The sequence below is a fragment of the Protopterus annectens genome, chromosome 3.part1 (assembly GCF_019279795.1).
Source record: "Protopterus annectens isolate FY-2018-M chromosome 3.part1, PAN1.0, whole genome shotgun sequence".
In the NCBI taxonomy this organism is placed as follows: Eukaryota; Metazoa; Chordata; order Ceratodontiformes; family Protopteridae; genus Protopterus; species Protopterus annectens.
The window spans coordinates 122,033,879-122,050,750 of NC_056732.1; the positions used below are offsets into that span (position 1 = coordinate 122,033,879).

A 16,872-nucleotide genomic window follows, 5' to 3' on the forward strand; every position below is an offset into this window, starting at 1 on the left:
AGGGCACTTCTGGACTCTTCCCTCCAAAAGTCCTTTCTCTCCCCGGGCAAAGTCACCTTTTTGATCAGCTACTTCCAAAACTTACAGAGCAAACTGCATAGCAGCCAGAGAATTCCTTAGAGCTGTGGGGTACATAGCATCTTGTATCCTCATGGTGCCACTAGCCAGGCTACAGATGAAGAAGCTTCAATGGTATCTAATGAATGTGTGGTGCCAGACCACTCAGTCCCTGGACACCAAAATACAGTAAACTTTCAGTTAACCGGCACCCATGGGGATTGGTAGATGCCAGCTAACTGGTTGCTTGACCGTTACTATTAAAAATAGGCCTGACTAGTACTGTACACTATGCTATTTGTTTGGTTTGACTTCTTCTCAGGTTGGGGAGGGAGGGAATTTATTCTTATCTTCCTGTTTAAAACTCTCAAACTCTAAAAATGTAAGCTAAGATTCTGCGGGGGAAGGGGGGGGGGGGCAGAAAGTGCAACACATGAAAATTGTACTGTATTTCTTTGAATTTATTATTTTTTGCCGGTTGTTTGAAAGTGCTGGTTGCTTGAGTTCTGGTTAACTGAGAGTTGACTAATACATGATACCTTGCCTTAAGCAAGAGCTGACATGGTGGGTACAGACTTGCATCCAGAATCAAGGCTTGCCCTTCAAAATCTCTGCTCAGGGGCAAATCCTCACCATGGATGCCTCAGACATCGCATAGATGGCTCATACACAACATCTCCAAATTCACGGGTTATGGGATTCCCAGACCAAGAGGAGGCACAGAAATTGGGAAGTACTCATGGCAGTTCTAAAAGGCTTACTGGCGTTTAAAGAGAAATGGATACCAGTGGTTCTGGTAGTACATACAGACAGTGTGGTGCATAAACAGACAAGGAGGCACACACTCCTATGCCCTGTGCCGTCTAGCCATGCAAGTCTGGGAGACAACACACTCCCAGGGACTTCACCTTCTAGCATAATATCTGCCAGTGGAACAAAACACCCTTGTAGATCACCTCGGCAGGAACTTGACATATGTGGCACTTACACCAAGATATTTTTCTCAGCATAGCTCAAAAATGGGGAACCCCACAGGTGGACCTCTTTGCCAGCAAGGAGAATGCTCAACTGGAGAAATTCTGTACCAAGACAAGACAGGCATTGGCATGGAGAATGGATGCCTTCTCCTTCCCATGGACTCACCTCTTCATTTATGCATTCCCCACCTCTTCTGCCTCAAGTCCTTCTAAAGATAAGAGAAGAGGGCCCAAGGACCATTCTGATAGCCCCAAACTGAGCCAGACATTACTGGTTTCCACTCCTCCTCCAGCTCATCAATCAGAAACCTTGGCAATTACCGAAGAGGGTAGACCTCCTCACACAAGACAAAGGGGGATATTGCACCCACTCTGCAGACCCTAAACCTTTCAGCTTGTCCCACAGCACCTAACTGGTACTCCAATTTAAGTCAACAGGTGCAAAACATTCTGAAGGAATCCAGAAGACCTTTGCACTAGGGAGTCTTGTTCAGTCAAATGGCAAAGATTCTCAGCTTTGTGCCAGAAGCACCACCTTGAGCCGAGCTCACCTAATATTTTGGCCATCCTGGAGTACCTGGTCAGTCTAGTGGATAAAGGTCTTTCTTACTCCTCCATAAAATACATGCCTCTGCCATCTCTGCTCACATTTCCTTCCTTCCCCCAATCTTCTCACAAGCCCTCCTGAAGCAATTCCTTAGGGGTGTCATTCACATTAGACTCCCCAGGAGGAAACCCACACCTCCTTTGGACCTCAACTATGTGCTGGAAAACTGACTTTTCCTCCTTTTGAATCTGCAGCTAATGCTTCTTTAAAATTGTTCACTTGAAAGACTGCTCTTTTAGGCATTACCTTGTCTAGAAGAGTATCTGAGTTACAGGCCCTAATGCAGTAGAGCCTTTCATTATTTTCCATAAAGACAGAGTCTACCTCAGGACTCATCCTTCCTTTATGCCTAAGGTGGTAACCAATGTGTCTTTGAATCAAGCCTTCCATCTTCCTGTCTTTCCCAATCCTCACAACAGGGGAGAAAGATTACTGCACTTCCTGGATGTGCACAGAATGTTATGCTTCTACCTAGATGGAAAAAAAATTTAAGGAAATCTGATCAGCTGTTCATAACCTTTGCCTCCAGATGTGAAGGAAAATTAGCTTCTAAACAGACCATTTCCAAGTGGATTTCACACTACATTTCTTTCTGCTGCAGCCATTACAGCAAAAAAGCCCTGACTTGGTTAGCTTGGTTAGACTTCTCTCTACCGGGCCACAGCTACTTGTACAGCTTTCCTTAAAGGGGTCACCACCAAAGACATTCTGGAAGCAGCCACTTGCATACCTTCACAAAACACTGCCTACCAGCTTTCTCAAAATCTATAGCAGGATTTCTCTCTGCAGGGGATCCTCTCCTCTCCTTGATCTCTGTCCACCTTCAGTTAAGCTTTGGGAATCTTCCCAGCTGTCAAGACAGCAACAGTGAAACACAAAGAACATAGTACAGTTGTGTACACTTACCATAAATGTAGATGTTCGAGTGTATTCACTGTTGCAGTCTTCTTTCCCTCTCTTCTACCCCCTTGGCCTACCAAGTAGGTTTAGAATCTCCAAATGTGACGACCTTGGGTACTTTCCCAGGCTACCCCGGGTTAGGTACCCTGTTTCTTTATTCACGTATGTTTAACTCTGGGCTCCTTCTACATAAGGGCAAGAAAATACTGAAGTGATGATGCAGGCTAGCTCCCTTTATATCTGAGCATACTGACGTTGGTTAAGGCTTCTGCCACCCTGGGAGACAAAATAAGTTTCTCTGGTAGTTGGGTCAGCCGAGGGCTTTCACGGCAGGAAATCCCAACTGTCTGGACTGCAACAGTGAATACACTCGAACATCTACATTTATGTTAAGTGCACACAACTATACTTTAACTATGTTATCAGAAAAGAAAAATTTCAAAATTCAAAGCAAAGCTGTATTACTAAGGAGATTTCCATAAAGAATAAACTTGTAAAACATTATTTTATAGGGTAAAGTAGATCATTGTCCATAAGTAAATATTAACAATCAGCACGATTGTTTAACAAATTTGAAGTCCTAGTTATAAACTCAAATTTGAAGTCCTAGTTATAAACTCATTCTGATTAGGTCATATTAGACTTGATCATAACAAACCCAGCTGTATCTCCCTAGTAGCAACCCCAACCCATTAGGTTAAACTCTCCTAACAGTTGTGGCATCCATTTCTACTGTAGCCTCTCTCTAACGTTTAAGTGCATTGAAAATGTTTCCATTTCACTTAAAGCACTCATTCAGGGTATTACAACTGCCATCCTCTGAGACTGTACACCTTTCCATTTTTTTGTAATGGTTTCTTTCCCAATAGTGCAAAAGTATCTAAAAAAACCCTTTCATTTTGTAGTCTTCCAGCAGAGGAATAATAAAACTGAGGAAACATCTCTGGTTTTAGGACCATGGTGCCTGCCCATATAGTGTTACATATCTCCTGAATAACCCAACAGAAATGGCCTTAAACCATTAATTGAACAACGAATATGTACCCGGTTGACTGATGAGCCATCCTTACATTGACCTGTAGGCTCCACTATTCGATACAATATAAGCCCAGATAAAGTATAAAAATTATTTTAGGCATTGCCACTGCTGACTCAAGTGCATTTTGTTCTACTATGTAAGGTCTAAAAAAATCCTTGCAGGGCCTTATTTGATGCTGTATTGAAGGTTGTGTGTCAGGGCCGGCAACTCGGCACGTAAAAATCTACTGCCAATCATTAGCGGACCGGAGTTCCGCCGTGGCGACCCCTAACCGGAAAAAGCCGAAAGACACAACAACCGTCAGAACAGATTCCATTTTAGTGACCTTTTTAGGAATGTCTGTACTCGGTGCATTTGTGAGGCAGTTTTATGGTTCTTTGTTTACTCCATTTCCAGATATCATGTGCTTGAAATATAGTTTAGAAATAGAGCGAGGTTTGACATGGGCATTCTTTTCTGCAGGGCCTGTTGTGAGCATCAGACCCCAGAATTTGGATGTAGCAGTAGGGGGACCGGTTTGCCTTTCAGAAATATTCCCCATGGTTGATACATTGTTTTGGTAATCTTCCCATTTTAGTGAATACTACTGCAACAGGGATCCATATAAAAAATATAGTACAGTTGTGTGAATACGCTCACCATAATAGATTTTTCAGAAGAATCACTTACATTACTTGCTCCCATCCACCTTCCCTGCATAGGATTTCCTCCACTCAATCTTTTTTTTGTTATTAAGGTGACAGGAAAAGGGGGGATTTATCACTCACCATTCTCCTTATCTTATAAATCCAGATAACCCTACCCTGTCTCTTTCTTTCCCCCAGGGAAGGGTACAAGGTTGAACATTCCTCATGTCACTGCTGTCCTGTGCTTTGGAAGAGCTAAGTTGACTTCCCAGATGGTACTGATGTTCATCGTGCATACAGCTGCAGTCATTACAGATGGGTTATCCTGCCGTCAGGCGGGTCCTCAGTCGGCCGAATTCCAAAGTCTAGGTCCGGCGTCGGTTGTCGTCGCTTCTTCCCTGACGTCAGTGCAGCAGGGGTACAAAAGAGGCAGCCAACGCCATTTTCTTCAGTCTTTCTTGCCACGCGGTGCCCGAAGCAGAAGCAGTTCGCAAGTGCTGGTCGGCCAGCTCCTGAGATTTACGAAAGTATTTCAGCCGAAGTCTTCTTGAAAGCTAAGTACCCCGTTGGGGAAACTTTTCTTGCCTCAGACCGATGTCATGTGGGAAGCAAATACCGCATAAGGATTTCCACTCTTTCTGTATACCTTGCTTAGGCCCAGACCACGATGTCTCGGCCTGCCGTTTTTGTGCTAGATTCAACAAGCACACTATTAAGTGCTGGGCGGAGTTCGCCCTTCATTATTTTGGCAAAAAATTTAATTATATCATGTCGTCGGATACTCAGACTCCAGTTTTGAGAAAAGACGCAAAGATAAGGACTGACATCTGAGGTCCGCACCGACTACTGAGACCACGCTTAGGCCAACTACCGGCTCTCCGGTTCCCAGCGAGGTGCCTACGCAGCCCCTGAGTACCGATGACACTACATTACCGGTGAATACAGTACCCGAGGTCGCAGGCTCCTCGGTCCCCATTCCTACTGCAGATACCGACGCCACTCTTGGCGGGGGAACTCGGAATTTAGACAGGCCTGTCATTTCTCAAGGCACCTTCAGGCCTTCCTCCTTCTCTATTAAATCTTTCACTAAATCTAAGGCAGCCATGAAAACCAAAAAACAGGGTCCTCAGACCTCCTCTCAAGGCCGCATGCCTAAAAAGCAGATGCTTAAAATGGCTGAGGATTTGATTACTCTTATCAGGGGTTCTCAACCCCCCTCTGACAAAAGACCCAGATTAGAGGAAGACTACCCTTCCTCAGATCAAGCTTCTATTACCTCAGAACACTCTGAGGACCAGGATTACGCCTATTCCCCTTTCGAAGACTCTGATGCTGAGGAGTCTATTCCCTCGGTCCCCCCCCCCCCCCAAGGACTACTCTTTTGGGGAAACCCTGCATACATTGAGGAAACACTTTCACTGGGAAGGCCAAGATTACTCAGATTCCAAGAAAAGGCTCAGGGAATTTCTACTGCTCCCCCAGCATAGGCTCCTGGCTATCCCTCTTGTTTTAGATATTTTGGATGATGTGTACACAGAAGCCAGCCTTAATCCAGATTCTTTACCCCCAGCTCCTGTTAAACCAGACCGGTATTACCGGGTTCCTGATTCTCACCAGTTCCTATATAAAAGCCATACTGCTGACCCAGAATCTATTTCACAGGGTCCCAAGGGAATTAAGGTCTCTACTGCTAAAAACCCATTACCTTCTGAGAGAGATTCCAGAGCATTAGAAAGGTGGTGGGAAAAAGGTGTATACCTCGACCACTTTAACCATGAGGGCATTAAACTGTCAATTCCATATGTTAAAGTATCAACAGTTTTTGCTATCTCAGTTGAAAAGCAAAATGACACAACCAGAACAACCAGATTTGAAAGAGTTGCAGGATTTGTTGCATGGTGCAGAGCAAGTGGGTAAACATACCTTGCAGTGTGGTTTTGATGCTTTAGAGGCCTCATGTAGAGCTGCTGTTACAGGGTCTGTTATACGTAGGCATGCTTGGCTCAAAGAGCAAACCTTACCAGATCATGTCAAAGCTAAATTATTAGATGCACCTCTTCAAAAGGATGTATTGTTTGGTGTTAAAGCTGAGGAGGTACTAAAGAAAATGGAGGAAAAAGCGAAATCAATGCAAACAGTGAAAGATTTCCTGCAGGTACAACCTCCACGTTTCAGCAGAAACTGGCCTTCAAAAAATTGGTCCTTTCCAGCCACGGACAGACCTCAAAGGGACAGATACAGACGCCCAAGGGGTAGAGGCCAACCTCAAGGATCTTACAGAGCCAGACAGTAGCAAGCACCAACCCCAAGAGGTGGAGAAGATAGATCACAGTCATTTAGAAAACAGACACAATGACTTACCCCTACACCTGCCAAGCAAAGCTTTAATGGCAGCACCTTTGGGCGGAAAACTGGCACTATTCTCAAAAAATTGGCATATTGTTACAAAAGACAAATGGATTCTGGACATTATAGACAGAGGCTACAGGTTCCACTTTCACACCCTTCCAAAAAGGAGAGGCATGCCAAACCTGCCACAAAATCAAAGGGCAGAGGCACAAAAACAAATTTCCGCTCTCATGGACATGAAAGCGATTCAAGAGGTACCTGCAAAAGAACAAGGTCAAGGTTTTATTCCAGACTATTCCTGGTACCAAGGAAAGACTAAGATTGGAGACCTATCTTAGACCTATCCATCCTAAACACATATCTACAGGTGCCAAAATTCAAGATGCTCACATTACAGCAGCTTCTTCCCATGCTGGGCAAGGAGTCTTGGCTGGTAACATTGGACCTCAAGGAGGCATACCTGCATGTCCCTATCAGACAAGATTGCAGAAGATACTTCAGATTTCTTGCAGGTTCAACCCATTACCAATTCTCTGCATTGCCCTTTGGCTTATCTACTGCGCCCAGAGTGTTTACGAAATGCCTGGCATTAGTAATTGCCTTCTGCAGACTACAAGGAATACAAATCTACCCATATCTGGACGACTGCCTGATCCAAGCGGACAGCAAGGACATACTATTGCAGCACCTGGCGTTTGTAATAAAACTGTTAAACTTCCTGGGATACACAGTCAACAAAAAGAAATCAAAACTAATACCCTCTCAACAAATAATTTTCCTGGGTGCCATCTTGAATACAACCACCCAGATGGCCTACCTCATGCCAGACAAACAAGGGCAACTGTCTCAATACTTCAGCAAAATGGCAACTTTCACCAGGCTAACTGCAAGGAAAGTCCTGCAGGCTCTGGGATTCATGGCATCGTGCATCCTACTTATCCCATGTGCAAAGCTGCATATGAGGAAGCTTCAATGGTACCCAAAAAACTTATGGTCTCAACACAGCCACAGCTTGGAAAGAATTATACCACTCATTCCATGCCTTCAAAAGGAATTTTTGTGGTGGGCTCAAGCATGCCAAAGAAACACAGGTCTCCCTTTCTGTGTACCTCAAGCAACTCAAATCATCACAACAGACGCCTCAGACTACGCCTGGGGAACACACATGGCAGATCAGTGCATTCAGGGAAAATGGTCCCAAAAAGAGAAGCACCTACACATCAACCAAAAGGAAATGCTAGCCGTGCAAAATGCTATTATGACCTTCAAAGACCTACTGCATCCAGGCCAGCTATTGATAAGGGCAGACAACACCACAGTGATGTGGTACATAAACAAACAGGTGGGAACTCATTCATACCCTCTGTGCAGGCAAGCCATGACCCTATGGAACGCAGCACTGGAATTGCAAATTCAACTACAGGCACAATTCCTGCCAGGGAAGGAAAACACACTGGCAGACAACCTAAGCAGAAATATGACAGATCCACACAAATGGAAGTTGCATTCTCAAGTTTTCGCAAAGATAACTCAGGCATGGGGACAGCCAGACATAGATCTATTTGCTACCCACAGAAATTACCAGTTGAAAAAATTTTGTTCAAGGACCTATCATCCACAGGCCTGGAAAGTGGATGCACTCTCTTTTAATTGGACAACATTGACAGTTTATGCCTTCCCACCTCTCCTCTACTGCCCAAAGTTCTATTAAAAGCCGGAGCAGAGAGGCCGCAAATGATTCTCATTGCTCCAGACTAGCAAAGACAACACTGGTATCCGCTCCTGAAGAGCCTGACACATTCCCCACCATGGATCCTACCTCTAGTCCCTCTTCTGTTGTCCCAGCACAACTACAAAACTCTTCACAACCAGCTCAAAACCCTAAATATAGCTGCATGGAGAATTCCTTGATTTCCCAACAGACTCTCCTCTCCAAGGAGGTGCAGGATGTCATCTTGGAGGCCAGAAGACCTTCTACTAGAAAAGCCTACTCCGCCAAATGGAAACGATTTTGTGCCTGGAATCAAGAAAAGGGCCAGAATCCCTGGGTAATAAATATACCTCAAATTTTACAGTACCTAGCTGAGATGTTAAATAATAGACTTTCCTTCTCCTCCCTCAAGATCCACGATTCGGCCATTTCTGCACAATACAACACAGATCCTCCTTTATTCTCACATCCTCTCTTAAGGCAGTTCCTCAGAGGGGCAAAAAATATAAAACCCCCAAGGAAACCACCAGTCCCTGCTTGGGACCTCAACTTCGTATTGGAAAAGCTGACCCTTCCTCCCTTTGAGCCAGCTTCTTCAACAGAACTACAGTACTTGTCATGGAAAACAGCCTTTCTTCTGGCTATCACCTCAGCACGCAGGGTTTTGGAGCTACAGGCCCTCATGGCTGTGCAACCATTCATCATTTTCCATCAAGACAGAGTTTCCTTACGAACCAACCCTACCTTTATGCCAAAGGTAGTATCCAGTGTAGCTTTGAATCAGACTATCCACTTACCTACCTTTTATCCAAATTCACAAAACAAAGGGGAAAGACTACTACATTCCTTGGACCTTCACAGACAACTTCGTTATTATTTAGACAGGACAAAGCCAGTCAGGAAATCTGAGCAACTCTTTGTGTCCTATGCTACAGGTGCTCAAGGAAAGGCTATTTCCAAACAGACAATTTCAAAATGGATAGCCCACTGCATACGCTTTTGTTACTCATTTCATGGAAAAACTGTGCCTGCATGCATCAGATCCCACTCCACCAGGGCCACAGCTACCTCTGCAGCTTTCCTCAGGGGGGTCCCTACCAAGGACATTTTGGAAGCAGCCACTTGGAGTTCAGTGCACACTTTCTCCAAGCACTATCACCTTCCACTATACTCTAAATCTAGAGCGGGTTTTGCCACAGCAGTCTTGCAGGGCATCCTCGCTCCTCCTAGTTCCACTTAGTGCCTACCACCCTTACTTAGCTTTGGGATTCTTCCCATCTGTAATGACTGCAGCTGTATGCACGATGAACATAGTACAGTTTTGTACCTACCATAAATGTAGATGTTCAAGTGCTCATACAGCTGCAGTCCAGGTTACCCCCCCTCCGTCCCCTCTTAGGACAGGCCTTATGACAAACACCTTATCATACAACCTTTTTGGGGTATTCTCTTATGGTGTATTTGCTTGCAACTACTGTTTTTTGATTATTCTATATTGCATGTTTGCATAACATTATGTTTTGCCTTCCTTCTGGGGGGCACCTGACATCTGGGGCAAGAAAAACTGAAGAAGATGGCGTCGGCTGCCTCTTTTGTACCCCTGCCGCACTGACATCAGGGAAGAAGCGACGACAACCGACGTCGGACCTAGACTTTGGAATTCGGCCGACCGAGGACCCGCCCGACGGCAGGATAACCCATCTGTAATGACTGCAGCTGTATGAGCACGCGAACATCTACATTTATGGTAGGTACAAAACTGTACTTTATTATTGCTCCTACTATTTTTCTTGCGCTACTATAAGAAAACAAAGAAGAGGGACTCTTGCTTACACTCTGTATATCCTTTGCATGTTCACCAAGAAAATAAAACTCAAGAAGACGACATGGGGTAGCTGTCATTTTGTTTGGTTTGTATGTTTGTGTCCTTGTGTGGGAAAATAACTTTTGTTTCTGGTAATAGTAACTTGAGCAATGATTACTTCAAAACTGTTACTTTTGTTGTGCAAACCTTCGTATACATATTTCAGATTTGACGTCTAGTGAAGCCTAGTCCTTTTATAACAAAAGTAGTTTCAACATTCACATAAAGCAGTCCAGCGTCTAGTTTTCTTTCCACAGCAGGTAAAGAAAGCAGCTGTACATTGTGGATGCCCACAGGTAGCTCATTTGCTACATTGATAGGAAAAATGGATATAATAATAAGTCAGACCATCTGTTTCTCGCCTTTGCTTCATTGGCATGGCATGATGAGGCAGTCGTGATCTGTTAGCTCCCTGTTGGAGATGACTTTACAAAATATTGATAATACTCCTACTCCAGATATGTGTGCTGCTACAGCATGTTCTAAAAGTGCAGACATTCACTAGGCATTAAAACATGATGTCTTGTTCAGAAGCAGGATGAATTGGAAAGAATATTCTTTTGTAACTGTGTGCCACCATACTAGCTTGAAAGAGATGACTTACTGATCGGTATGCTTACCTGTATGTTGTACTGTTGCAGTAATCTTCTAGTGAGTAAGATGGTACAGTTTTGTAAAGTTTTTGCCCAGACAGTACATCTTGGAGAATGGTACATTTGCAGCGGTACTGATGCAAGCCCACTTTCAACCTGTAGTACATTATTTTCAGTAACTCAAAAATATTTTAGTGTATTGGAAATACTTAGTAACTTCATTATTAGTAACTCTCCTTTCTTAATTAAAAAGATTCAAGTCAGCATTGATTTAGTAAGGGCTGTGGCATCTAATGTCTGTGGTATGAATCACTTTACAGCTCACTGCTGGAAAATAAGAATTGATTCTGATTGATAAGATTAATATGACTGACGCTGATAAGTAAGAGGCCTGCTTATTTTATTTCTGCAAAAGTCTGTGGCTCTTGAGTACCTAACAACTTTGTGTACATTTTTTTTCCAATAAAACCTCTGTGCATATTATTGGGCTTTTCTTTGTGTTGTGGAATGATTTAGAATAGAAGAATGTGGAACAGCTTGTGGATAGAGGTCTGGGAAGGTGGTATTAGGTGTAGCTCCAGAGGGTATAACTGCTGCCTTCTTTAGTACGCCACTTTGTTTTTCCACAAACCGTTTTGTATGTTTGTGTATTAGGGCTTTACTTCTTATTTGCATTATTTTACCATGAAAATGTTTCACTGTCTAATAATGATTTATGAGATTTGGTAAGATAATATATTTAAACATTTGTTTTTCACAAGTGAATTTGTTTCCTTATCATCCTAAGCCTGTCACCATTCTGTCTTCTTTATCCCTTTCTGTAGAAGAAAAGTTTGCCTATTCCGTGTCTTTTTTGTTGGTGGACCTTTATCTGCTAACATACCAGGCTGAAAGAGCTTTACATCTTCTTACTGTACTCGAGAAAATGCTTTTACATGGACACAATAATAAAAATGGCAAAGCAAGTGAGGTATGTATCTAGTACTGCAAATTTATTTTGTAGGAAGATTATAGAGGAAGAAATATTGATTGTTGCTTAAAAAGAAACGTTATGGTTGTAATATTGCATTATATTAAAGGACTAACTTTGTGTAACGATATGATGGTCATCGTGTTACACTGCTGCAGTCATCACACTTGGGTTATCCTGCCGTCAGGTGGTCCCACAGTCAGCCAGAATTTGAAAGTCTTGGTCCGGCGTCGGTCGCTGTCGCCTCTTCCCTGACGTCAGTGCGCCAGGGGTATATAAAATGCATCCAACGCCATTTTCTTCAGTCTTTCTTGCCACGCGGTGCCCGAAGCAGAAGCAGTTCGCAAGTGCTGGTCAGCCGACTCCTGAGATTTTCGAAATCGAATTTCAGAACCGAAGTCTTCGATAAAGCTAAGTACCCCGTTGGGGAAATTTTTTTCTTGCCTCAGACTGATGTCAGAAGAAGTTAACAATTGTATTTCTTGTGGAAAGCAAATACCTCATAAGGACTTCCACTCTTACTGTATTCCATGCCTAGGCCCTGATCGCGACGTCACTAGTTGTCGGTTCTGTGCTAGATTTAACAAACGCACTATTAAAAGGTGTTTTGATTTTGCATTGCACTACTTTGGCTGAAGGTTCAATTACACTATGCCGTCGGATCATCCGACGACTGGATTATCGAAAAAATGCAAGGACAAGGATAAAGACAGGCATCCGAGGTCCAAAACCAACGACGAAACCTCTTCTAGGCCAGTCGCTGGTTCGCCGGTTCTCAGTGAGGCGCTTTCGAGCTACCTTAGAGCCACAGGCCACCTCCGACTCCCACTTGGAGACAACCAGGCCTCTGGAAACTCAAGGTATTGGGCCTACGAAAACTAATCTCTCAGATGGGACCGGAGCCGCTGAGCAGGCATTGGCTTCTGAGGGTGTTTTCAGACCTTCACAATTTACTATCAAGACAAAAGTACCACTAAAGACAAAGAAGCAAGTATAGCCTTCTCCTGGACAAACCTCCATGCCTAAAAAACAGATGCTTAAAATGGCCGAAGACCTCATTACTCTAATAAGGGGTTCCCATCCCCCTCCTGAGAAAAGGCCTAGGCAGGATACAGACTATGATTCCTCTGATCAGGTTTCCATCTCCTCTGATTCTACTTCTGACCAGGGGTACTCTATCCCTAATTATGAGGACTCTGATGCTGAAGAATCTATCCCTTCAGCCTCTCCTCCTGAGGATTACACTTTTGGGGAAACTTTACATACCATGAGGGAGCGTTTCCATTGAGAAAGTCGGGAATACTCTAAGAAAAGGCTCAGAGATTTCCTTTTACTACCTCAGCACAGGCCCCTGGCTATTCCACCTGTGCTAGAGATTGTGGATGATGTGTTTTCGGAATCCAGCTTATCTCCTGATTCCTTGCCCCCTGCGCCAGCCAAGCCAGATAGGTACTACAGAGTCCCTGACTCTCACAAGTGTCTTTATAAAAACCCTTCTGCTGATCCAGAAACTATTTCCCAGGGTCCAAAAGGGTTAAGGCTTTTATTGCAAAAAATCCAGTACCCTCTGACAGATTCCAGAGCTTTGGCTAGATGGGGGAAGAAAGTATACACTTCTGCAACTTTAGCTGTAAGAGCCTAAAATTGCCAGTTTCACATGCTTAAGTACCAACAATATTTACTGACTCAATTAAAACAGAAAATGTTAGCTAGCTCCGAAGCACCTGATTGTAAGGAAATGCAGGATATGTTGCATGCAATTGAACAAGTGGGAAAACATACTCTGCAATGTGGATTTGATTCTCTAGAGGCCTCCTGTAAGGCCGCAGTTACAGGGTCAGTGATTCAAAGACATGCTTGGTTAAAAAAACAGAGTTTACCTGATCATGTTAAGGCAAAATTATTGGATGCTCCTTTACAGCATGATACCTTGTTTGGTGTTAAGGCAGAAGAGGTCTTAAAGAAAATGGAGGAAAAAGCTAAATCAATGCAAACAGTAAAGGATTTATTGCAGGTACAGCCACCTCATTTTAGTAGAAATTGGCCTACAAAAAATTGGTCCTTTCCAGTGTCAGACAGGTCACAAAGAGGCAGATATAGACACCCAAGAGGCAGATCTCAACCCCAAGACTCAAACAAACAAAAAACAGTGGGGCACCTCAACCCCAAGAGGAGATGAGGACAAGTCTCAACCTTACAGGAAGCAGTCGCAATGACTTTCCCCTTCGCACCCCAAGCACTCCACTTTTGTTAGCCCCCTTGGGGGGAAAAATAGCACTTTTTTCTCAAAACTGGCAAACAATCGCCCAAGACAGATGGGTTCTGAAAATTGTGTCTCAGGGTTACAGGTTCCACTTCCATACGTTACCAAAGCTAAAAGGAATGCCAGACCTGCCACAAAATTAAAGTGCAGAGGCCCAAAAACAAATTTCAGCCCTCATGGATATGAGAGCTATTCAAAGAGTACCGCAGCAAGAACAAAGATAAGGATTTTACTCAAGACTGTTCCTGGTCCCCAGAAAGGACAAGGCCTGGAGGCCCATACTAGACCTGTCAATTTTAAATACATTCCTGGAAATTCCAAAATTCAAAATGTTGACTTTACAACAGCTACTACCCATGCTGGACAAGAACGCTTGGCTTGTTACTCTGGACCTCAAAGAGGCATACCTGCATGTCCCAATCAGACAAAATTGCAGGAGATACCTCAGGTTCAAAGCTGGATCAATGTACTACCAATTCTCTGCACTGGCCTTTTGCTTATCTACTGCGCCCATAGTCTTCACAAAGTGCCTCGCACCAGTAGTTGCTTTTTGCAGACAAAAAGGAATTCAAATATATCCATACCTGGACGACTGTCTCATTCAAGCAGAGACAAAGGACATTCTCTTACGGCATCTGGCATTTGTAAAAAGGTTGCTAACCTTTTTAGGGTACACTGTAAACGAAAAGAAGTCAAAACTGGTGCCCTCACAACAGATTACATTCCTGGATGCCAGCTTAAATTCAACGGCCCAGATGGTTTACCTCACGCCAGACAAACAAGTGCAACTAAATCAATATTTTCAATTACTGGCAAAAAAGTCCCATCTCCCTGCAAGAAAAATTCTGCAGGCCCTGGGATTCATGGCATCCTGCATACTACTAGTACCATATGCCAGACTGCATATGAGGAAACTACAATGGTACCTAAAAAGCGTTTGGACTCAGCACTCTCACAGTTTAGAACCAGTAATACCATGATTCCCTGCCTACAACAGGGGTTTCAATGGTGGGCACAGGCATGTCACCTAAACAAGGGTCAGCCTTTCACCCTACCCACAGCCAGGCAAACTCTAACAACGGATGCTTCGGATTACGCCTGGGGAGCACACATGACAGGAAAATGCATACAGGGCAAGTGGAGCACAGACCAGATGCATCTACACATCAATAAACAAGAGATGTTAGCAGTGCAAAATGCCCTAACAGCTTTCAAGGAACTTCTGCACCCAGGACAATTATTAATAAAGACAGACAACACCACAGTTATGTGATACATAAACAAACAAGGGGGCACTCATTCTTACCCCCTATGCAGGCAAGCCATGACCTTATGGAACACAGCTCTAATGTGCACCCAGGACAATTATTAATAAAGACAGACAACACCACAGTTATGTGGTACATAAACAAACAAGGGGGCACTCATTCTTACCCCCTATGCAGGCAAGCCATGACCTTATGGAACACAGCTCTAATGTACCAAGTACACCTGCAAGCACAATTCCTGCCAGGAAAGGAAATTACTCTGGCAGACGATCTAAGCAGGAATATCATGGACCCTCACGAATGGAAATTGAATCCACAAATCTTCAGCATGGTAACACAAAAATGGGAAAGCCCAGACATAGATCTTTTTGCCTCCCCACTTAACTGCCAACTACAAAAATTCTGCACAAGGACTTACCACAAACAAGCATGGAAGGTGGATGCCCTTTTGCTCAGCTGGAGAAACCTAAAAGTATATGCATTCCCACCTCTGCGCCTCCTTCCAAGAGTGCTCCTAAAAGCCAAGCAAGAGAAACCACAGATGATACTGATCGCTCCAGACTGGCCACGCCAGCACTGGTACCCGATATTAAGGAACCTTGCTGAAGGATCACCATGGATTTTGCCTCAAATTCCTACCCTTCTGACTCAACAAAACAACCAAATCCTGCACCAGCAGCTCAAAACCTTAAACCTGGCAGCATGGCAGATTCATTAGCCAAACAGTCAACATCTCTTTCTAAAGCAGTTATGGATGTTATTTTGGAGGCCAGGAGGCCTAGCACTAGGAAGGCTTACACTGAAAAATGGAAAAGATTCTGCGCCTGGAACCAGGCTCAAAACCTAGGTCCTCTTGTCCCAAACATTCCTCAGATTTTACAATACTTAACTGAGATGCTGGACAGAGGCCTATCCTTTTCATCCATTAAGATCCACCTCTCTGCCATTTCAGCACATTACAACACGGACCCTCCTTTATTCTCTCATCCTTTGCTAAAACAGTACCTCAGAGGGGCTAAAAACATAAGACCTCCCAGGAGAGCACCAACTTGGGACCTCAATTTCGTTTTGGAAAAACTAACCCTGCCCCCTTTCAAGCCAGCTTATGCAGCAGATCTAAAATTTTTATCATGGAAAACAGCTCTGCTCCTAGCAGTAACTTCAGCACGAAGAGTCTCAGAGCTACAGGCATTAATGGCGGTGGAACCTTTTATAATTTTTCATCAGGACAGGGTTTCTCTACAGACAAACCCTAGCTTTATGCCAAAGGTGGTATTTAGTGTGGCTCTTAACCAAACCATCCATTTGCCAACTTTTTATCCAAACCCACAGAATAAAGCGGAAAAACAACTGCATTCTTGGAACATACACAGACAGCTACACTTCTACTTGGACAAAACAAAAGCCATCAGGAAAACTGAGCAACTGTTTGTAGCATATGCTGCAGGATCACAGGGCAAGGCTATCTCAAAGCAGACTATTTCCAAATGGATAGGACACTGTATTTGTTACTGCTACACTCAACATGGAAAATCAGTCCCTAAACACATTAGGCCACATTCCACCAGGGCTACAGCCACTTCAATGGCCTTTCTTAGGGGAGTACCTACAAAGGAAATTGTGGAAGCTGCAACTTGGAGTTCAGTGC

The 16,872-nt window shown here is 43.8% G+C and overlaps 1 protein-coding gene across 1 annotated transcript in view; it reads left to right on the forward strand.

The window, feature by feature from the left end:
* Positions 1 to 16,872, forward strand: part of CNOT10 (CCR4-NOT transcription complex subunit 10) — a 2,007,836-nt gene that overhangs the window by 544,265 nt on the left and 1,446,699 nt on the right. Inside the window, exon 6 of the mRNA XM_044066643.1 lies at positions 11,548 to 11,693. Coding sequence (XP_043922578.1) covers positions 11,548 to 11,693 — 146 coding nt within the window. The remainder of the gene's footprint in view (positions 1 to 11,547; positions 11,694 to 16,872) is intronic.